This window comes from Akebia trifoliata, chromosome 12 (assembly GCF_017979445.1).
Source record: "Akebia trifoliata isolate Shusen 1 chromosome 12, ASM1797944v1, whole genome shotgun sequence".
Taxonomy (NCBI): Eukaryota; Viridiplantae; Streptophyta; class Magnoliopsida; order Ranunculales; family Lardizabalaceae; genus Akebia; species Akebia trifoliata.
The window spans coordinates 25,231,764-25,254,940 of record NC_141386.1 but is presented as its reverse complement, the minus strand read 5'-3'; the positions used below and the strand labels follow the sequence as shown (position 1 = coordinate 25,254,940).

General features: G+C 36.6%; 1 protein-coding gene across 1 annotated transcript in view; it reads right to left on the bottom strand.

Annotated features, from left to right (window-relative positions):
- Positions 1-21,395, bottom strand: part of LOC147389148 (ATP-dependent caseinolytic (Clp) protease/crotonase family protein) — a 31,625-nt gene extending 10,230 nt beyond the window's left edge. The window contains exons 1-10 of the mRNA XM_086419833.1: positions 21,047-21,395; positions 20,885-20,965; positions 20,686-20,754; positions 20,503-20,566; positions 10,039-10,118; positions 7,740-7,823; positions 7,161-7,245; positions 6,110-6,195; positions 5,149-5,270; positions 3,038-3,098 (exon numbers count right to left, since the gene is read on the bottom strand). Of these exons, the coding sequence (XP_086275959.1) occupies positions 3,038-3,098; positions 5,149-5,270; positions 6,110-6,195; positions 7,161-7,245; positions 7,740-7,823; positions 10,039-10,118; positions 20,503-20,566; positions 20,686-20,754; positions 20,885-20,965; positions 21,047-21,169 (855 nt within the window). The 5' untranslated portion in view covers positions 21,170-21,395. The remainder of the gene's footprint in view (positions 1-3,037; positions 3,099-5,148; positions 5,271-6,109; positions 6,196-7,160; positions 7,246-7,739; positions 7,824-10,038; positions 10,119-20,502; positions 20,567-20,685; positions 20,755-20,884; positions 20,966-21,046) is intronic.
- Positions 21,396-23,177: the final 1,782 nt, after the last annotated feature.

Sequence of the window (23,177 nt, the reverse complement as noted above, 5' to 3'; positions counted from 1 at the left end):
CTTCTTCAAGGCATGCATGTTTCAAAGTTGTATTGAAACATGACGGTCCTCACTACGGCTTTTCTTCTTAACTATGTTCCAAGTCGCATCTTAACAGGATAGGTGCCTCTTCATGTTCTTCGCCCAGATAACATCCTATTTCCAATCACACCTAGAGTTTTTTGGTGCACTTACTTTGTTCATGACCGCGCCCATCATCGCATAAAATTAGATGACAAAGTCATTCGATGTGTTTTCTTGGGTTACTCATCCATGTCAAATGGGCATCATTACTATGATCCTATTCTCATCGTGTCATACATTTTATGGATATCACTTTTTTTGAAAATATTCCCTACCTTCGTGCCACATCTTCTTTGCAAGACTCTTCTTATACTCCTCCTATAGTGCTGCCATCTTCAGTCTTCAATCCAACTTCACCAACACTTAAGGTTTACTCTCGTCGCCCTCACCCCTCTCTAACCTTACCAACCTCCTCCTTGGACTTAAATATATTATCTCCTACCCCTGTTATTATCCTATTTGTTTTAAACTCTCACTTACCTATTACACTTCACAAAGATAATCGGGGGTGTGTAACTGATCATCTTATTGCCCAATTTCTTTCCTATCAGGGACTCTCTCCTTATCAGGCCTACATTACCGATATTGCTTCTATTAGAACTCTCCGGTCTGTTTCAGAGGTTTTAGAAAATCCTCAGTGGACTGAAACCATGATTACTGAGATGGATGCTTTGCAGAAGAATCATATCTAAGAGTTTATTCTATTTCCCTCTGAGGAGCGGACTGTTCATTGTAAATGGATTTTCAATATCAAGTATCTGGTGGATGGTACTATTGAGCGATACAAGGCTCGTTTAGTTGCTGAGAGATTTTCGCAGACTCTACGAAAGGATTTTGGTGCTACATTTGCTCTTGTAGCTAAACTTTCTATTGTTCATCTTCTTATCTCTTTAATTACATATCACTCGTGGCGGCTTCACCAACTCGATGTGAAGAATACCTTTCTGAATGGTGATTTAACTGAGGATATCTATATGGACTCCTATCTTGGATTTCATTTTTTAAGGGGAATATTTTGGGAAAGTATATCGTCTTCTCAAATCTTTATATGGCCTGAAACAATCTTCGTGAGCCTGGTTTCAACGTTTTCCTGGGGCTATTTTATCTATGAAATTCTCCAAATGCCACTCAGATCATACTTGCTTTGTTTGTCGAGGATTGGAGGGACGTTAGATCATTGTTCTGGTTTATATGGACGATATTATCTTGACTGGAGATGATGCATAATGGATTGAAAGGGTAAAGATGTTATTGGGTCGTGCCTTTAAGGTTAAGGACTTGGGTCCCCTCAAGTACTTCTTGGGGATAGAAGTGATCCGTTCTTTCCGTGGTATTTAGTTATTTTAGTGCAAATACACATTGAATCTTCTTCAAAACACTAGGATGCTTGATTGTCACCCTGCTTCCTCCCCTATGGATCCAAATCATCGTCTTCATGCTGACTGTAATGATCTTTTATCAGATTCTTCTTCTTATCAAAGACTTGTAGGTCATCTGATTTAACTAACACTAAACCGGACTTGTCCTTTGCGTTTAATGTGGCCAGTCAGTTCATGCATACTCCGCGTGCTTTTCATCTTGATACCATTTATCGTATTCTTCACTACTTGAAGTCTCATCCTGGTCTTGAGTTTTTCTACTCTTCCACTGCTCAAGCGCATTTGTTTTGTTTTACAGATGTTGATTATGTTGGTTCTCTCACAAATAGAAGATCTACCTCTAGTTTTTGTACTATTTATGGTGATAACTTTATCTCGTGAAAAAGTAAGAAATAGAATGTGGTTTCTCATTCTTCTGCTGAAGCTGAGTATTGTGCTATGGCCCTTGGCACATGTGAGCTAATTTGATTTTGATCTTTGCTGACAAAGTTGGGATTTCCTATTTCTGGTTCTTCTACTTTGTTCTGTGACAACAAGTCTACCATCATGCTTGCTTCTGACTCAATTCTTCACGAAAGAACTAAACATATTGAGGTTGATATTCACTTTCTCAGGGAGAAAATTCGATCTGGTGATCTTCAGACAATCTTTGTACCTTCTTCAGATCAGCTTGTTGACACACTTACGAAGTCTGTTGGTTCTTCTATCACTAATTCTCACATTGTCAAGTTGGATTTAGTTAATATATTTGCCCCAACTTGAGGGGGAGTATTGAAAATAATCAAGTTGTTATTCTAATCCTAGTTATTTTCTAATAATAACTTTTATTTATTTCTTATATGCAATGGCGGTTTTGTCTTTTGACTCTTTTATTATTATAAATTTCTGCAAAATTCTCAGATTGAAACTTGACAATTACTTTTCCATAATTCTTCTACTCCATTGCCCATTTGCAAGCCGGGTCTGGAGTCACTTCTTGGGTCTGGAGGGGTGCCTTCCGTGGTCAGTCAAAGACGTTTTGAATGCTTGGGCTTTGTGGGGTAAGTCGTTTAGGAAATCCAAGAGACTTCTTTGGTGTGTCATTCATTTTGCCATTTGTTGGGGGCTATGGAAGGAACGTAATAGTTGGGTGTTCGAAGATGTTTCCAAGATGGGGGGATAACACTATTCTTACGATATTGGGGCTTCTATTTTTTTGGTGTAAGGTCTTTAAAGAGTTTAAAGGTGTCTTTTTTGAAGATTTTCTAGTTAGGTGGGAGCATTATTGTAGTATTGATCTCCCTTGATTTCCTTTCTTTCCGTTGTATTATTTCTTTGCCGGTCTTCTCAACCACCTAATGAAATGATCATTTTACCTATTAAAAAAAAAACGTAATGTTCCTATGCAAAAAAAATTGGGTTAACAAAAGGAGGGGCGATTGAGATCCTCAAGTGACGAAAAATTGCAAAGATCTTTTAGGTGTTTGGGGATTCTTTTCCCATTCTGTAGTGCAATTATTTAATTATATATTTTTTTTTCTTAACCTTACATTTTTATCCAACAACAAGAGTAAAAAAATATTTGACTAAAGCTTGCAAACATCAATCATGCTTACCAAAGCATCGATAATTTCCTCAACTGTGTCCTGACCAAAACATTTATCAATTGTCTCAATCCTGAATAAGAGATGACAAAGAAAATGATGGAAACAAACATGAGAAATAGGTCATAATCCAAAGCCAATAAGCACTCTACTTTCCATCTAACACACTTAAAAAATATAAGTTAGAGAATGGCCCCTCATTTCTGGATGAGGTATAATAATATCCAAGAACATGAACATAGAAGTGTACATACAAGATCAGAAAGCAACATAAATTAATCATTAGCTTGAGGGGGCAAGAATACGTCAAACTATCCATGACAACTCTGACTTTGACCCTACCTCAGTTTTTCTTTCTTTAAAAATAAAATTTTATTAAGAGAAGGAACAGAGAGCAGGAGGTCGAGGCGACCTACCTAAAACAAGTATAAAACAAAGCTTAAGCCACTGTCTTACATATAAAATTCATCGAAACAAGAAATCCTCAAATAAACCCCTTCGAAATCCTTAAAAAGCTCACACCCAATAGGAAAACAAAATAGGTACGAAAGAGGGACAAGAAGAAGAGCGCCACACTTCTCTTGCAAAAAAGAAGTGGATCAATAAAGGTTAACAAATTCCCCACTACTTTACAGAAGGAAATAAAAGTCCAAAATAATAATACCCCTGGCGATAACATGGTCTATGGTAAAGAATTCTATCTAAGATAGCTGACCAAGAAAAACGTAACCTTGGATGGGACCTTAGGGCCCCAGATTGCAACAGCTAGGAATTCAAAGGAAGAGGTTGGAACAAGAAATTTATAAAAAGGCTTCATCAAAAACACACTTTCTCAACTACAAGCCCACATCCTTCAAAAAGAAAAAGAAAATAATAGGGGTTAAGTAAAGATTGCATCAGAAAAAGCCAAACGAAAAGGGCAGCAGTATCAACCTGCAAACATGGAACACAAGAGAAGGTTACAAAAAAGATAAACAACAAACCAGGTCCACATCTCACACCAATCATTATGTGAAACTAACACCATATCATCCATCGCCAAACCTCCATAACCATTTTCCCATAAAGGCCAAATTCATGAGCCTGAGACACTTGATGCCTAAGCCCCCTACTTTTTGGAGGAAGAGATCCAATTGACAATGAAATTTATGATTACCATCCTTGTCATTCAAAAAAATATAGAGAGAGAGAGTAGATCAGGATACTTGTTTAAATGCATTTCAATGCTTCTCGGAAAGGGAAGAAAAACAAAACAAAACAACTTGTTTAAATGCATTTCAATGCTTCTCGGAATTGAAAAGGATAGAAAGTAGATCAGGATACTTGTTAAGGTGCTATAGATCATAGTCGACTTCCCCCCTTTAAATAAGTACTTCACCTCCCAAGAACTTAATTTTCTGCCAACAATCTCAACGAAAAAATGCCAAATGCTCCTACTTTTATACATGACACCTAAGGGTATGTCCAAATAGAAAGTTTGAAACTAAACCACTAGACAATCCTAGCACCCAGCAAGAATGTCAATGTTGAAAATTGATCCAAACCCAAAACCTTGCTCTTCTGCAAATTGATGGCCAAACCCGAGATCGCCTCGAAACAGCAGAGCAGTCTGGAAACTAGTCCACTTGACAACCCTAATACCCAGCAAGAATGTCAATCTTGGAAACTGATCCTATCCTAAAACCTTGAATAATCAAATCCATACTTTCAAATTCCAAGTTTTAATCTCTTAAAACAAAAACAAAATACAGAACAATGTTAATTATTTATTACAGTAGTTTCGTCCCATTTTTGTTTTGTTTAATATGCACATTGTACATGCACCACCGAAGTACACCTTTGACTAAAGGAGCACAGCTCACCCTGCTGTGCATGCTTCAGGTATGCCTTCTTGTCTAGGGAGTACACTTTTGGCATACCCAAACTTCTACAGTTCAGGGCGTGTTAAGTGTGTCTTTCCCTAAGATGTGATTTGAGGTGTATGCCCTCCACAACTCTGAAAACATAGGATCAATGTCACATGTATCTTATTGGATTCCATCAATGGTCAATATGCACGCTAATATCAATATTTAAACCCAAATAAAAAATAAAGATGACAAAAGTTTGGAAGTAGAAAAAACCTATGTAGGACGCTCCTCTTATCTGGATAGACAAGGTCACCATATTGCTCAAGAGAACTGTTTATGACAGAAGGATTATCTGTTATCAACTTAGCAAGTCGCTCTTCAATCCACGCAAGTCTCTGTTAGGGACAGATAGCTATCATCTGAATAACAATAAACAGGAACTGAAACACGAACAAAACAGGCGCTAGCCTATGGTGGCTTTCTCTTGTAAGGAAGGTTAAAATAGGAGGAATTTTTAGGGTAAGGAGACCCCTTCTTGACATCATTGTGGTCAAAGCCCATCAATTTTTCCAACCTAAAGTTTATAAAGAATTTAAGGGAATTCTTTTTGAAGATTTTGTTTTCAAATGGGACATTATAGTTGACTTCGACCATAATTAGTTCATGTATTGCGTTTGTTTTGGCAGGTCTTCTTGACCTCTATCGCTGTTTACGTTCTTTGAATAAAATTCATCTAGGGCTGTCAACAGATGCTTATCGGTTTGGATACAGCAATATCCAAATCCGAATCCAAAATTTTTATCCGATATCCAAATTCGAATGCAAATCCGATGGATGTTCTAAAACTCTATCTGAATTCGAATCCGATTATCCTATCGGATATCAGATAATATCCAATTAGAATTCGAATAATTTGTATATTAAAAAAACATAATTTTTCCTTATCCAATTGAATTTTTATTAATGAAAAAACCTATTATATATTATACTACGTATATAATAAATAAATCAAATAAAATAATATATATTATATATTATTTTGAATCGGATATTATCAGATTCGAAATGTTAATATCCGAATCCGTATCCGATAAGGATTAGAATATATAAAACTATCCGAATTCGAATCCGATATCCAAAAATTTCGAATAATATTCGAATTTTCAACTATCCATTGACACCCCTAAATTCATCTATACTAGTAAAATAAATTGAAAAAGTAATGACACTCAACCGCATTGAGGCAATAGTGTGTAGCAAGACCACAAGCAATCATTTCAACTCCATTCAGTTTTTCTCCTGTTAGAGCCAAATATTCGCCTGGAAGACAATTAAAAACACCACATTTGTGAAACATAGGTAACACATAAATATACCAGAAAAATTCACTGCATCTTTGGAACTCTATTATACAAATGTTGTATCATATCAACATGCACATAATTTTGTTTTTATGTGGATATAATGCACATAAATAATCAGCAAATATATCTAGAAGAGAAATAATTGCATACTCTCCAAGTAGTGACTTGTAAAAAGTTTGTGAGTGTTGATACCACGACCTGGTTCAAACAGGCCTTGACCCCACTAGCCTGTTTGCTCAGCAAAAATAAAAAAAGATCGGGGAACCTTGAGCTTCAAAATCCCCACAATTTCATCTATTGAAGCAAGCGACCCATGGAATTTAAGGACTAACACAAGGCGTTCAGGCATCGCTAAGGCAATTTTGTGAGATACATATCATCAAGCTCTTAAGTCACAAAGCAGAAAACGCTCTACTTAAAAATAGGATGAGTGAGCACACTGTAAATCCTGATTGAGGATTACTTTTAACATAATCAAACAGCAAGAGAGCCAACAGAAATCATGATTATTTTAAAATAACTTCACTAGGTCTTGATAGTCAAAATCTGGACATCCTATAATCCAACCCAAAATTGTTGAAAGTTATCAAACACTTAAATTTTATATTTATTTTGTAAGTAACTAGTACACATGCTTAACAGCGCTAACAGAAATAATGATTAGCTTCACAAGGTCTACAATCAGTCAAAATCTGGACAGCCTATAATCCAACTCAAAACTGTTGAAAGTTTATATTTTATATTTGTTTTGTGTGTACATATGCTCAACAATTAAGAGTAATCCAATGTTAAGCAAGTGACCACAATCAAATCTTCACCCCCCAAAGTACACAACTAGATATTAATTTGCTGGGAAATTTTCAAAGTTCTTACAAATCAAAGAAGTTAATCATTTACAGCAGTACAGGACTGATGACTTACCTAAATAGCCAGGCAATCGAGAAAGGTAATAGGAAGCTCCAGCACCAGGATGGAAACCGGTTTGAGTTTCTGGGGTAGCAAACACCTGTTATTTATCTCCAAAACGTGAGAAATTTTATTAGATAAAACACAATTGCTGGACAATTAGAGATCAATACAATGTGAATTCAAGGCCAAGTTGATCGTCTTGAATGAGTAACCATGAAGTGGTGACCAAGATGTTAAAATCATCATTGAATTTGATGGTTTTACTACAAAAAATTTGAAAAACCTGTAAGACAGAAAATGGTCTTCCAATGTGGTTGAAATAAGAGATAACCCACCAATCCCTCTACAGGCAATCCCACATAGAACATTAAGACTAACCAATGTTAGCAACGCCTTCAAACAATATTTTCAGTGACTTTATTCAGTTTTGGAAGATCTCTTTATTCAGTGTGCTATCAAGATTCAAAAACTAAACCTAATCTATGCTTAATGTAAACCCACAGATTATATAGGTATTACTTTAATAATAAAGTCACCTAGAACATTTTCAAGCATAAGAAGCAGAAAAGGCATACATTAGCAGTCACTTACAGTTCTATCAGTTGCCACACGGAATGTCCCGGGAACTGAAACCCCAGCCCCACCCCCCATGGTGATACCATCCAAGATAGCCACCTATAAAAAAACCATTACATAGATACTGGTCAATACCCCAAGACTAACCATTGATATAATTACAATGTAACAAATAAGTCAATCCCATTTGAACAAGGATACATCTATTTATTTGACAAGAAGGATTTCAGACAAAAGAAAGTCATTAGTACAGTGAGTAGGTAACAAGTTGATGGAAGTCATATAAGAATTATTATACTCATATAGTACGAAGATCAAGTCTAAAAACACAAACTCAAAAGCATTAAATAAAGCTTACTGAGGTTCTACTTGAATAAAAATTGGGGAAGAAAAGGAAAATAATAAAAGATGACACTAACAAAGCCTAAAAGGCAACATGTCAAGACATGATAAATGAACTTTCACAAATAGAAGCAAGGAGTAAGCAGTAGTGAGAGGGCAGAATGTAACATTTAAAGTACTTTACCATCTCATACAAGAGTCTCATTCCAGATAACCTTTTGGTACAATATATAAGGGTGCAGATAAATCCATGAATACAGAGTGAGCATCATATTATAGCAAACCCAATGAGCATCGGATCACATGCACTTCTATAGCTACCCTAATTTTTATATTTTTGGATAGGTTAATTTTCAATATTAATTATTCAGATATGCTACATTAATTATTTAAAAATTCCATGCATGTAAGAATTACACCTCAAGGTACTAGTCAGTCAAGCGCCTTGCTTCATACCTCAGCATTGGTTCAAGGACCTCAACAATTGCCAACACTACGGGACAATCTGTTTAGAATTTTTTGAACACTCCATGCCTACTCATGCATAAATTAAGCTTCCTTATCATAGTGAGATCAAGTTACCTGCCAAATTTAGGTTTCTCCTACTCCAGGGATAAGAAGCTTAAATATAATGGTAGAAGAAGAGAGATGCTTGCACTATTGGGCATTATGTTGGGCGAAATGAGTTATTGACACACCTCAATTATTGTCAATATTATATTCGATTTTTTAGTTGCTCCTTTACTTAAGATTGAGCTCCATTGAGAAGCATTCATACTCCTACCCCATCAGTCTTTTTTTTTCCATTTCTGATTCGATTGCATTTATGAACCCAATGATTACAATGCCATGTCTCTGTGTAGTTTAAAACCCTCCCTGCATTCCTACTTCTATTACACTTACAGCACCGACACCAAAAAGCTTGGCTAACTATGGTGTCCTACAGAATTTTTCTTGATAATGAAAATATTATTGAAGAAGAAATTTACAAAGGATTAGGAGGGGGAGTCCCCTATATACAAACAATTTCTAAGAAGTTTTGTACTTCATCTGTGCCATGCAAATGACATGATAGTTTGGAAAAATATCTGTATTTTTTACTCCCCTTTTAGGTTCCACATCATATGTTTTTTTCCCGGTTCCTCCTAAATTCTTTACTTGCTCCAACAACAACAAAAATGTGTCCTTGTACAATTTCTTTAATTAAATCCTAGTCCATTTTCAAATAATTCAAGAGAATTAACCAGAAACTGCCTGTGTTATCAGAAATAAAAAACTGCCACTTCTTCCATAGGTGCAAATTATAGGGCTGTTGTTTTTCTGGTGCAAATTATTTGATGAGTTCAAAGATGTATTTTTGACGATTTTGTGTTCAGATGGGACATCATGTATTCAACTACAAGCTAGATATAGCTTCCTTTTATAAGTAGGCAGGTCTTCTCGAACTCCTCTCATATTCAATAGTTCTTTTTCAATAAATAAGCTCAGAAAATCTCATCAAGAAAGGTGGTCCATATGACTGCAAAATACAAGAAAACAAACCATGGGACCAAAGTGAACTCAGCCAATAAATTACAAATCCCATCCCATCCCATCTATACAAAAGATCTTCAAAGAATATACCTCTAAATTCCTTGAAGAACTTACACCAAAAGAAAAGAAATCCTAAGATGGATATAATAAAATTATACTTATGGAGATAGAAAGTAATCAAAAATAAAAGTAGGCATATGAGAACTATTTGTCTTCCCAGGTTTTTAGGGCAGACAAAGGCCATGTTTGAAGTGTAGAAGGATGCAGATTCAATAAAACGATATGAATACAAAATGTCCATATACTAAGAAGCTTTAAAGAGGAAAATGGGAAAGATGCCTGATATGTAACATATCACTAAGAAAATACGGATCTTAGATGAAGCACCTTAAGCTCTAGTGCTTCAACTTTGAATGCTTGAGAAATGTTAAATACTTACATGGGGCTTCAAGTATGTTCCTAGAAGATATATGAACTTATATGATGTCGCAAAAAATTCCTTACATTCTTCCACTTTCCCTGCATAAAGTTTGCATGACCATTAAGCAAGAACACTATTTAATAATACAGCCAAAAGCATGAATATATATATAATGGGTGTACATGGACTTGAACCGAATATATATATGGGTGGGGTTCAAGAGCCACTAACATAGCTAATGTGTTTTGTCCGATATGAGCTAGAAACCTAGAAATTTCGGAATGGGCTGATTTTTTGTGAGGGTGATCTATATGGTGAGGCAATCATCCAAACAAAAAATCAGTCCATTCTGAAACTTCTAACCCTATTTTACAAGTTGAAGAATCGTGGACCGTCAATTTTTAGCGTTAATTTGTAAACCACTTTTGATGGGGCTAAAAGTATCAGAATCGACTGATTTTTTGTGAGGATGATTTCCTCACCGAAGTGATCATTCTCACAAAAAAACCGCCCATTCCAAAACTTCTATTTGCAAAAAATGGACGGTCAACGATTCTTCAACTTGTAAATTGGGGTTAGAAGTTTCGGAATGGGCTGATTTTTTTTTTTTTTTTTTTTTGTGAGGATGATCTCCTCACCATAAAAATAATCCTCACAAAAAATCATCCCATTCCGAAACTTCTAACCCATATAGGATGAAATGTTTGGCCCTTGAACGATCCCCATATCTATATACATGGAACCTTAAATTTAAAAGGCAATAATTTAAAACAGACAACCCAAAATGTGGAACAGCTTCCACTAAGCAAAGATGCCAAAAGACATATACCCACACAGATGCTGGTAAAGGAAACAAGGATTAGGAGTCTTCAAATACAAAAATCCACAACATGGATGCTGATACAAGTATGCATCCAATACGTTGGATCCTATACTTTAAGATTTTAGCACTTTTATCATTTTTCTTTTATTTTCATCATGCTAAAGGTAATGAAAGTTCTATTATTGATACTCTCTTACCATAAGGTTTGTTACAATATAATATTTATAATACCAAGTTCCTAAATTTTGATGTCAAGTATATTTTGGACTCCTAGAAAAGGAAAATTTTTTGCCCTAGAAATATTGCATTTTTTCTGGGAAATGATAGAAATATTAGAGAAATTTTGTTGCAACTTAAAGAAAAGATAAACCACATGAAAACCCTCTTGGCAAAGAAAAATTTTAAGGAAGTTTTTTATTATGTGTGAAAACAAAACATTTTAAGAAAAATATTGTGGAAATGATGGATACACTATTAAAAATAGTCATTGTAGCTTTTAAAAAAAAATGAAGCAGGTATGAAGGACACATTCATGAGCATAATTAAACTACAATAAACAACCATTTTGTTTCACGCTTGCTCATGCACCGAGGTTACAATATCTAGAAATGACTAGTTAGTTATACATGAAAAAGAGCACAATTATTTTATTTGAAGTAAATAAAGGTAAAATATAAACACCATGAAGCTACATAGTTCTATATTTCCCCTTATTTCCTTATAACCCAACACTCAATGAGTACCCCCTGCCTCATAAAATTCAATCACCTTAATGTTCTTTTAATGTTAGAAATAGTGCCATAACAAAATCATTTTGTAATAGTCTTTCATTTAATAAAAAGAATTCATTGGAATGTGATTCTGCTGAATTATGAGACGTTTATACCATTCTACAATATAAATTTATAAATGATACGATCATTTCTAACATTCATTATACTTGGGTATATGGCCTTTTCAGTACACAACTAGATGATCGATGAGGTATAGTGGTGACCACACAGACAACATGTGGGTGCTCAACTATACATTGACTGACTCCACATGAGAAGCCTCTTGCCGAGACATACTATCAAATAAAAATCTTCATATTAACAAACACATCAATAGTTTCCAAGATTTGAGGAGTTCATTAATTAATATGTGATTATCTAGTCATTGCACTTAAGAGGGCCACGTGACTAATCCACGAAACAATGTATAGAGAAATATACTTTATTAATGGTAAGTTTCCAACAAGGAATCAACACCTATTAATATGGGGGGTAATTGATATCAGTGAAAGCTAATGTTAAATATCTAAAATCTTGTCATGTAATTTATCGAAGCTTTTAAAATATTATTTTATTAGATAAACTAATTTTATTACATATTAGTTCATTTGAAAAATTATTTTACATAAGAGAGTTTCTCAAATATCTAATTGAATTTCCTAAAGGGTTGGGATCCATTGACTCATAAGAATGACTCGTGAAAAAAACACATGATCCCAACCCTTTAAACACAAAATCCAATGGTTGAGATTTATGAGTATCTTGATCATACAAATCTCAACGATACTTATCCCGAGGATAAATCTCAAGCATTGGATTTTGCATTTAAAGAGTTGGGATCATGTGTTTTTTTAATGAGTCATTCTTAGGAGTCGAGGGATCCTGACCCTTTTCTAAATCCCTAATGTCATGTCTATAAACTATGGGTTAGATGGTAGACACAAACCCGGAGGACCTATATATGGGATAATGAGATATTGAAGGACTTAATTGATCATTGATTTGTGGAAATGACCCATTTGGTTCAATACCAATTGTCAAGCGATGCAACTACAATATGGATATCTCACATTACTTGCAATTCTGGAACCAATTAATAATGGGTTAGGTAATTTTTTTTCTAGGAAACCTAGAATAGGATATCCAAAACCATTTGAATTTGCACTTGTATCGGACAATTTTCTCTTCTCTCAAACAGATGTGGAACGCAAATAACCAATTCCAAAATTAGGGGAGCAAGAGTTGCTCTCACCAATAACTAGAATGGCCAGGTCATCAGTGGGTCCCAGCTAAGACAAATCCCTATATGCTTGGAGAGCAGAAGTTGCTCAGCAAACATGGGACATCCAAGCATGTGTGGGTTCATGGAAACATTAGCATAAATCCCTAATATTTAGGGATACAAGGTGTGGGACATCCAACTCCTTTATGGAGTTACATATTCTGGAAACTGTAGGGTTAGGTTGTGTGGAAAAACTAACTAATGCATTTGGGATGGTTTTAGAAACCAATCGTTGGTTTTCTATAAAATCAACTTGATGGGGACAGCTAGGGTTACTAATGCTTCCGAATTGTTCAAAGAAAATTCTCACACCGTTAAGAACGGCTAGAAGTGGTGATGGGTAGTATGTCATGTTCTTATGGAAGACTTGGGAAGCATGATAGCATCCAATGTCCAAATAATTCAAAGAACATTGTCAAGGAAAGGAAAAATGAATCAGGTAGTAAAAAAAAGCTTTTTTTTTTTTTATCGATAAAGATGATTTATTAGAAAAAGATAAGAAAAACAACAAGGGGGTCGAGGAAACCCTCCCAATACAAAGAAAAAACAAAGAGAGCAAAGCACAAAAACACAAACAACCCAAGACTACCAACTACACGCACGACAAGAAACACACCCTATCCCATCTCACAACAAAGTCTTCAAAGAAAATCCCTTTGAATTCCTTGTAGAGTTTGCACCACGAGAACATAATTTCCAAGATAGAAAGAACTAATCCTTCCAATGTGGAAACTTTCCCTTCAAAAATACTTCGGTTTCGCTCTTTCCAAATACCCCAACAGATCGCAAAAGGGGTCAAGTACCAAAGAATCCGCTTAGATAACGAGAAAGAACCTCCCCACGATAACCAAACATCCAAAGTCGACTTGACTGAACTAGGAAAACAACCCGCTAGTCCAAATAAAGACATGAAATGTGACCAAACGTGATAAGCTACCCGGCAATGAATGAAAAGATGATCTATAGTTTCCGCCTGAGAACTGCACATACAACACTGATTCGGAGAAATGAAGCCTCTCTTGATTAATTGATCCAACGTTGCAAGTTTCCCCAAAGCCACCAACCAAAGGAAGCAAGATATCTTGTGGGGTATCAAACCACCCCAGACAAAAGAATGAGGGAAGGTAGATGCACTTTTTGGAGCAATACCAACATACAACGACTTAACCGTGAAACTTCCATCCCTCGTGCCTTCCCACAGTCTCTTATCTTCCGACGAGTTGTACTATAACTGTTTTCCACCATAACAATAAGCCTCCCTAGCATATCTATCTCCCAATCATTGAAAGTTCTTCTAAAGCCAAAATACCAGTTAGTCAAACCATTTACAATAGTCTTATAACACGAAATAACTTGATTCTTCCTAGAAGACAAATCAAAAAGATCCGGAAACAAGTCCCTAAGGGGCCCATTCCCACACCACCAATCCTCCCAGAATCTCACCTTAGTCCCATTACCAACTTTATATTTCACCCTTTTTTTGAAAAATGTAAGTCTTTTCAAAATACCCTTCCACACCCCAACGCATCTCTCGCTGGACCACTCTCCTTCCCATTCTCCTTCACCCCATATTTGTCAACAATTACTCTCCTCCAAAGGCTCTCCCCCTCCTCTCCAAATCTCCAAAGTCATTTCCCCAACAATGCTGAATTCATCGAACCAAAATTCCGGAAACCCAAACCCCCATTTCTTTTCAGCAAACTTAACTTGCTCCACCTCACCCAATGGTGTTTTCTCAAACCGTCTTTGCCATGCCACAAAAAGCCACAAAAAATTCTTTGTAATTGTGCTTCCACGCTCTTTGGCAATGAAAATAGCGAAAAGGTGTAAATCGGGATACTGGCTAAAACACTTTTGATGAGTGTAACCTTCCCTCCTTTAAATAACAGCTTAGCTTTTCAAGTGCTTAATCTCTTCCTTATCCTTTCAATCACTGGCTCCCAAATATCTTTACTTGTATAACCCATTCCCAAAGGTAGCCCCAAATACGTGGTTGGAAGAACCCCCATCTGAAACCCAATCGAAGCCGCTGCTACCTCTACCCCTTCCTCTACGCCTACTGCAAACAATTTGCTTTTGCGAAAATTAATCGGAATACCAGATATCGCCTCAAACAACCAAGAATACCGCTTATGAAGCTCAACTGACTCGGCGAGTACTCCAAAAAAATTAAAGTGTCGTCTGCAAACTAAAGATAAGAAATCATAAGGCCACCCACACCGTTAGTAAAACCTGTAAACTCCCCCTCGCCTGCCGCCTTAGACAACATTCTTCCCAGAGCTTCCATAACTATCACAAACAAGAACGGCGACAACGGATCACCTTGACGAAGGCCCCTCTTGCTCCTAAAGAACCCAGATGGAGATCCATTCGTCAAGATCAAAAATGTAGCAGTGGAAATGCATTTCATGACCCATCTAACCCACCTTTCCCCGAATCCCATCCTCCTCAAAAGCTACTTTACGAGATTCCAATTTACATGATCATACGCTTTTTCTAAGTCAACTTTGCAGACTAAACCTAGACTTTTTGTTTTTCTCCGCGAATCAATACATTCATTTGCTATAAGAACCCCATCCAGGATTTGTCTCCCTATTACAAACGCCACTTGAGCCGGGCCAATTATAGTGCCCAACACCGTCTTGAACCTAGAGGCCAAGACCTTTGAGATGATTTTGTAAACTGAGCTCACCAGACTGATCGGTCTAAGATCCATGATGTCTTCCGTACCCGACACTTTAGGAATCAAAGCCAGAAATGTGCAATTAGAACCCAGATCTAAGAAACCATCCCTGTAAAAATCCTCGATAATTGCCATCAGATCGTCTCTCACAGTCTCCCAACAAGCTTTAAAGAAACCTAGAGAGAAACCATCCGGCCCCAGAGTCTTATCGCTGGCTAACTTGCTCACCACTCCCCACACTTCTTCCAACTCAAACGGTCTTTCAAGCCAACTCTGTTGTTCTAGTGAGATGCTGTAAAGAATCTAACGTTGGTCTGACCACATGTTCTTCCGTATATAAATTATTGTAGAACTGAACAACCCCCTCACACACCTCCTCCTCGCCCACCTTCCATGAGTCATTGATTTTAAGCTTCGAAATGAAGTTAACCCGATTGTTGAAGTTCGCCATACGGTGAAAGAAAGAAGTATTTTTATCTCCTTCCTTCAACCACCGGACTCTCAACTTCTGTTTCCAACAAATTTCCTCCAATGTAGATAATCTTTGAAACTCGACGTTTAGATTCGCTCTTCGAGTTCTCTCTTCAACTCTTAGACCCTCTCTTTCCTCTACACTCTCAATCTCACGTAACTTCAGCAACACATCCCTTTTCATATCATGCACAGACCCAAAAGATTTCTTATTCCATATTTTCAACTTGTCTTTAATGGCCTTCAGTTTTAGTCCCAACACTGTTCCTGGCTTTCCCACGAACGAGAGCTCATTCCACCACGTGTGAATCATCTCCTCAAAGCCTTGATGTTCTAACCACATATTTTCAAATCTAAAAGGCGTGAGCCGAATATTTGGAACTCCTGCCACCAAAGAGATAGGAGAATGATCAGACACAGGGTTCGGCCACTTTTCCTGGATAATCCTTCCAAAATGTTCTTTCCAATCCAACGAAACAAGAAAACGATCTAGTCTGATAAGCTTCGGAAGCTCCTGATTATTGGACCAAGTAAATCTACCCCCACATAGCGGGAGATCGATCAACTCACACTGATCGACAAACTCCGAGAACCTACGCATTTTTGGAGTGATCCTCGACCCCCAATTCTTCTCAAACGCAAATCGAATAACATTGAAATCGCCCCCCAACACCCACGGTTTATTCCAATGACCCTTGATATCATTTAATTCTTCCCAGAACTGGCGGCACTCTCTCTCCAACGTCGGACCATAAATCCCTGAGAATACCCAAGTAAAATCCTCTCCAATCAACCTGTATAGGATTGAGACCGAAAAGGCCCCTATGAGCTCATCTTCCACCACCACTGACTTCCTATTCCATAAAAGAATGATACCGCCCGAAGCCCCCCATGAAGGAAGCACACAACTCCCCACTGACCGGATCCCCCAAATCTCCCGAACCATTCTATCATCCACTTCCTCTATCTTGGATTCTTACAAAACCACTATGTGAGGCTTTTGTTGATAAAGAATTGCTTCAATAGCTGCTTTTTTTGAAGCCGCATTCAACCCCCTAACATTCCACGAAACAATTTTAATCGACATTTGAACCTACTAAGCGCCTTCCGGCCCTCTTCCCTGTTGTGACTATTAACGGAAATTCCTCCACAGATCTCTTCAATTGAATTATTTCCTTTTTCAATATTTTTTTCCTCTCCTTGACCATATTGTTGCTACCCAAGAGATTTTTCGAAATTTTTAACCTTGAAAATTCATACTGGAAGCGCTCTCTAGACAACATTCCTTCTTCCCCACTGTCTGAAGGGGCCTTCCCCGAGAGTGGCCACTGCCCCACAACCTTTTGCATACAAAACTCAACTCCCTTGTTGGTTTTTAAGGCCACATTAACCAATAATTGAGACATTTTACCATCCTTTCTGACTGACATACCCACTTTTAAACCAGATTCCAACATATTGGCTAAAATTTGTTCTGTCAGAGTTCCTAAATTAGTGCGGGCATCCTCACTACCAATCCCCAATCTGTCTGGCAGTCGTGACTTTGTTGGATTTGATGATGGACTCTCTTTTCCTTGTAAATACCTCGAGGGGTCCTTTCTGTTAACAATCGTTAAAGATCCTTTGCCCCATTCCAAACGATACCCTCGCCTCATGTCTTGATGGACATCTGTAGGTATGGCTTCCTTCTCTGGTAGTGATCTGTTGCTCACGCGCACTGTCCCACTGATGCCTCTCATCTGTTCCGAGGAAAAACGTAGCCTTGGGGCCCACGAATCACCTATCTCCAACAAAAAACCCAAACAGAAAAGCCCCTCTACCCCTATGCCCAATCCCCACCTCCCATCTATCGTTCTGCTCATGCACTGCCCTTCCATGTTCCTCACCCCCATCGGAATCAAGGATTGTGAAGAAGATACTGGCTGCTGATTATAACCCGGAGTAGACTAACGTTCGTTCTGATCATGCCTTCTCAAAACCTCATCAATCAAAAGAACCTGCCCAAACCCCCTTGCCTCCTTCCCAGCCAGATCTTGTAACTTCTCCTCAAAATTTACTCTCTCTTTGACTTCACTCCCCAGCCAGAACTCGTGGTCGTTATCACTCTCCTGTTCATCTAAGCACTCATCGCCACTCACCATAGCCTTCGCCTTCGAAGCAGAAGGAAGAGGCTGCAATATATCGGGAGGGATCTCAACAAGCACCCAATGCAATTAGCTGGACTGTTGGACCAAGAAGGGGGTCTTTTACTATTCAAAAAAGATTGTTAAAATCTTTTCATGGAATGTCAGATGTGTGGGCGATAAAGCCAAAAGTATTATAGTTAAAACAATGACCAGATCTAGAAAGTTGCATGTCATCATTCTTCAAGAATCAAAATTGATTAATATAAGTTTGATGTAGGACCTTTAGAGAAAATAAATGGTTCCTAAGGTTTAGGATTAGGGTTTCCAAAGATTAGGGTTAAAAAATACTATAGGGCTTAAAGAAAGTTTTTATAATTTTGAAAGATACTAGAAATAGGTATCTTGTGGTTTAAACAAGTAAAAGATGCAATAAAAAAAGGTTAGAGAGTTTCGGGTATGTTGAAGAAGGAATAAATGAAGATGTAGGATTTGAAAAAAGAATAATTGTTGAGAATGGGAAAAAGATATAGATCTATTGATATACCAATATACCCTAGGAATCACACTAGTTTCTTGAAGCTTCACATATTCAAGAGAGAACGAGCAAGCAACAATTTTTTATTCATAAGATCACAAAATAAGAATTAAACAGTGTCCCATAACCCAACCTTACATATTGTCTCGTAAAAATATTAAATTACTGAACTCCCCCCTAATGCATAAAAAAATTAGAAAAGGAAGTATTAGTTAGATCTTTTAACTAATACAGCTACCCTTTATTATTTGCAATACCTAAACTACCCATGTGGATCCTCCAAAAATTAAAGAACCTCGCATGTGGGATCTGCTCCATGATCATCCCCCCAAATCAAGGTTTGGGCTTGATTGTTCAAACTTTTATTATGCCTCGTGTAAACTTTAAAGGGCTGTGATTGATCCCTATCAAAGTGATTGTAGGATTGCAAAGTTGTAGGGAGGTAAGAATGAGGGGTTATACATGTTACCATCAATAGGCTCACTAACTGGGGTTATTGTGATGTTGTAGAAGATCCCCATTAATGTTGGGGATTACTTGATTATACCATTCTTGATATTTTTCTGCATGTCGGTATTAACAAGGACTTTGTTGTGTATTTTGAGATTTATGAGTCAAACTTGGAGGTGAATCGTCCTTAACTTTGGGAAGAATTAGATAGGCAAGGCTTTGGGATAAACCTTGGTGTTTGGAAGGGGGCTTCACAATTTGAGATTAATTAGGGCTATGAGAGCTTTCAGAGAGTTTGTAAACGACATTGTTTAGTTGACCTCCCATTGGGAGGGAAGATTTTTATATGGTTTAACAATCAAGAAGTCCCCATATTTTCCAAATTGAATGGGTTTCTGTTATCGAACTCTTGAGAGGATTACTTCAATTTTGAGATCCAACTTTCAAGGCTCAACCCTCATATCTAATCATCCCCTCCCGCTTCTACTCCTCTCTATCAATATCACTCCTTGGTTTTTCTTCCCACCCTTTGTAATCTCAAATCTCTTTGGGTCAATTTTTCTTGTAGGTAAAATTTCTTTAAAAGGAGGTCAAAGAGGCCAACCAAGGATACAAAGAGCAAGACAAACTGCTCACCCCCAAACCACAAAAATGCAACAAATCCAATCCCATCTACCCAAAAAGTCGTCAAGAAAGACTCCCTTGAAAGCTTTACATCAAAAGGGGGAAAAAAGATTGAGAAGATAACGTCTGGAAAAGATTGCTCTCTTCAAGTCGATATTGACTATTATATTTGAAGAGAGAAAATGCCAAAATAACCCAAGTTCAACCTCTCCTCAACTTTGATTATCCAAAGAATAAGCTCAGGATGGGAGTTACGAACCAATCTCAACAGACTTCAAACAAAGTTACATTCAAACTATAATAACAACTCGTAACTAATTTAGACCCCATAAAATCATTTCCCCGTGCTGAATGAAAACACTAACTGAGAAAACAAACAACAGGACATTCTATTTTACAAACCAATTATGGATGGCAACCCCAAGAACTAATGTAACATCTTCATATCCCCTCCCCCAAGAAATGAATTTCGAGATCATAATCACATAAATTCCCCCATAATCCACATTCTACATTCAGAACAATTTGCACACTCCATACATCCAGTTTGAACATCAGATTAGATTCACTTATCATAAAGGAGACAGAAATTGTTCTGGTCTTTTATGTAGTCGCATACTTTATCCACTTCACAAGCTTGTAAAGGCATAAATGCAGCAATGTTTAATCCTCAATATTAAATCCTATAAAGAAAATCAATGGGACTCAAACGCACCTTCATTGAGCAATTCGTAGAGGGTAACGACATCTCCACCTGCACAGAAAGCCCTGCCACTGCCCTTCAACAATTCAAAATAATAGTTTAGAAACCAAATTAAACAGAGCTTGAGAAAAACAGAAACTACCCATTTTCTGAAACCAAATTAAATGAAAACAAGAATGCAGAAAACCGACAGACCTTCATTATGACGAACCCGATATCAGGATTTTCTTCCCACGATTCATACAGTTTCTTCAACCGTGCAGCCTACAAAAATCAATGGAAATTCTAATTTCCCAATATGGGTATTAACCAAACATCACTATTACCACAAACCCAATGTTTAGAAACAAAAACAAAAAACAAAAAAAGGATAAAATTGGCGTAATAAAAACACCATTGAAGGATTGAGAGCATTGAGAGTCGAGGGTCTATTTAGAATCGCAGCTCTTGAATTAGCGTTCCCTTTGACTAAGACCTGGAAAAGATATAGAGAAATGGGTATATTAGAGAGATAGATTGAGAGAGAAATCGGGTTTTCAGCGGGGGAGTAGGGAACCTGGTCTTGGAGATCTTCGTTTTGGGCGTAGTTTGGTTGAGCAGAGAACCTTCTGTGATGAGAGAGGAACCCAAATCTATGGAGAGAACTTCTCACTGTTGATAAAGATTTGAAGGTCTGCATTTTTATTTTTTTTTTTGTTTGAACTTAGAATCCTGTCTTCAACTCTGCTTTCTTTCTTTTCACTCAAGCCGACTGTGTGTTGTTCATCTGATGAAGGCAGATTTTACTCATTTGGTGTATTTGATTATAAAGAACATATTTTTCTTGAAAATCGATTTTGAAAACAGCCCCAAATGTATGCTCCAGTCTGCCTGCCTCTGTGCAGGAAAACAACGGCAATAGGAAATACATTTTCGTAAGGGTTGGGGTAGATAATAGTTATCAGTAATTAAGGGAAAATTATTTTTTAAGAAAAATAATTTTCCAGAAAAATGATTATATAAATCATATTTTCTAAATTTCGGCAAGAATAGAAAAATTACTATGGAAAGTATCCTCGCAAATCATAGTTTCTCACACAATCATAACTCACACATAATCTACCATCATTCACATTCATTAGAGGACTAAACTATAGGAAAAATTATTTAAGGGACCCTGATATAGGGATTTCTTTCTAATTAGTCCCTGAGTTTTGGGTGGTTGGTTAATAGTTGATAGTATATTTAGTAAAACTTTCTTTTCTTAACGGTACATCAACCTCATCTCAGATTGTAATATTTTTTAAATACCCAAACTACCCCATTTTCATCTTCTTCATATACTTAGGTTTTCCACATGGCAATTCCAATCATTTCTGACAATTTTTTTATTGTGAATGAAGAATGGAAAATATATACTTCTAATATTGAATATTTAAATGTATTTTTTTTTTTTTTTATGATTTATAACAAAATATGAAGAACGAAACTAAGCTTCAAAAACAAATTATAGTGTCAAGCTCATCACTTTTTATTTATTGTCGAACTATTAGAATATCAGTTATGATGTTATGTATTAATGTGTAATGAGATGTACCAAATCATATTTATGTAGTTAGGGTAGTTATATAACTACTTGTAGTCACTTTTTTATTTTATAAGAAACTCAAACCAGAGATAAATTAATATGGATTTTTCATTTGATCTTGTTTGTTTTCACGAGCTCAATATTTTTACTATCGAATTCATCACTTTTTATTGTCATGCTCATCAATTTTTATTTATTGTCAAGCTCACAATTTTTTATTATTGAGTTTAACAATTTTTTGAAAAATGTCAAACTCGACAATAAAAATATTGAATTCAAAAATAAAAAGTGGTGAGCGCGATACTGGTAAAATCCACCAATTTTGTTTTTCAAGTTTTTCCAACTAAAATACCTAGAAAGATCAACTAAAAACTTGTCATAATGATTTGTGTAGATGATTTTAAACCAAAAGAACCATCTTGGAATGATTTTCATCCAAAAATAAAATAAATGAATTGAAAAAATCATAACTTTTTACATACATTTTCAAGATGCTTGAAAATGATTTTTTTTCTTCCTTCTCAAATCCTTTCCATCAGAATGGAGTCTCTAAAATTTGATTGGAGTGCCGGAAATCAAATATTTGTTTTACAAAAATGGTGAGTTTGAATGATTAGGGCAGATTCAACATTTTAATCATGAGACATATATGGAGTAAGGTTGAGGGATTGAAAAATAAAAGTTTTACTAAATGAACTATTAAGAAAGGGAAATGTTCGGCACCAAACATTTTGGCAAAACATTTTTCAAAACATGGGTTAGAAGTTTTGAAATGGGTTGATTTTTGGTAAGGATGATCTCTACGGTGAGGAGATCATCATCACCAAAAATCAGCTCATTCCAAAACTTCTAACCCCATCAAAAATGATTTACAAAAAATGGACGGTCCATGATTTTTCAACTTGTAAACATGGGGCTAGAAGTTTTGGAATTGGCTGATTTTTGGTGAGGATGATCTCCTCACCGTAGAGATCATCCTCACCAAAAATCAGCCCATTCCAAAACTTCTAACCCATGTAGGACAAAAATGGTTGGCTAAAATGTGGGCCAAAATGTTTGGCGTTGAATGGGACCCATTAAGAAAAACCCTAAAACTTAGGGATTTTTTATAAAGAAATCC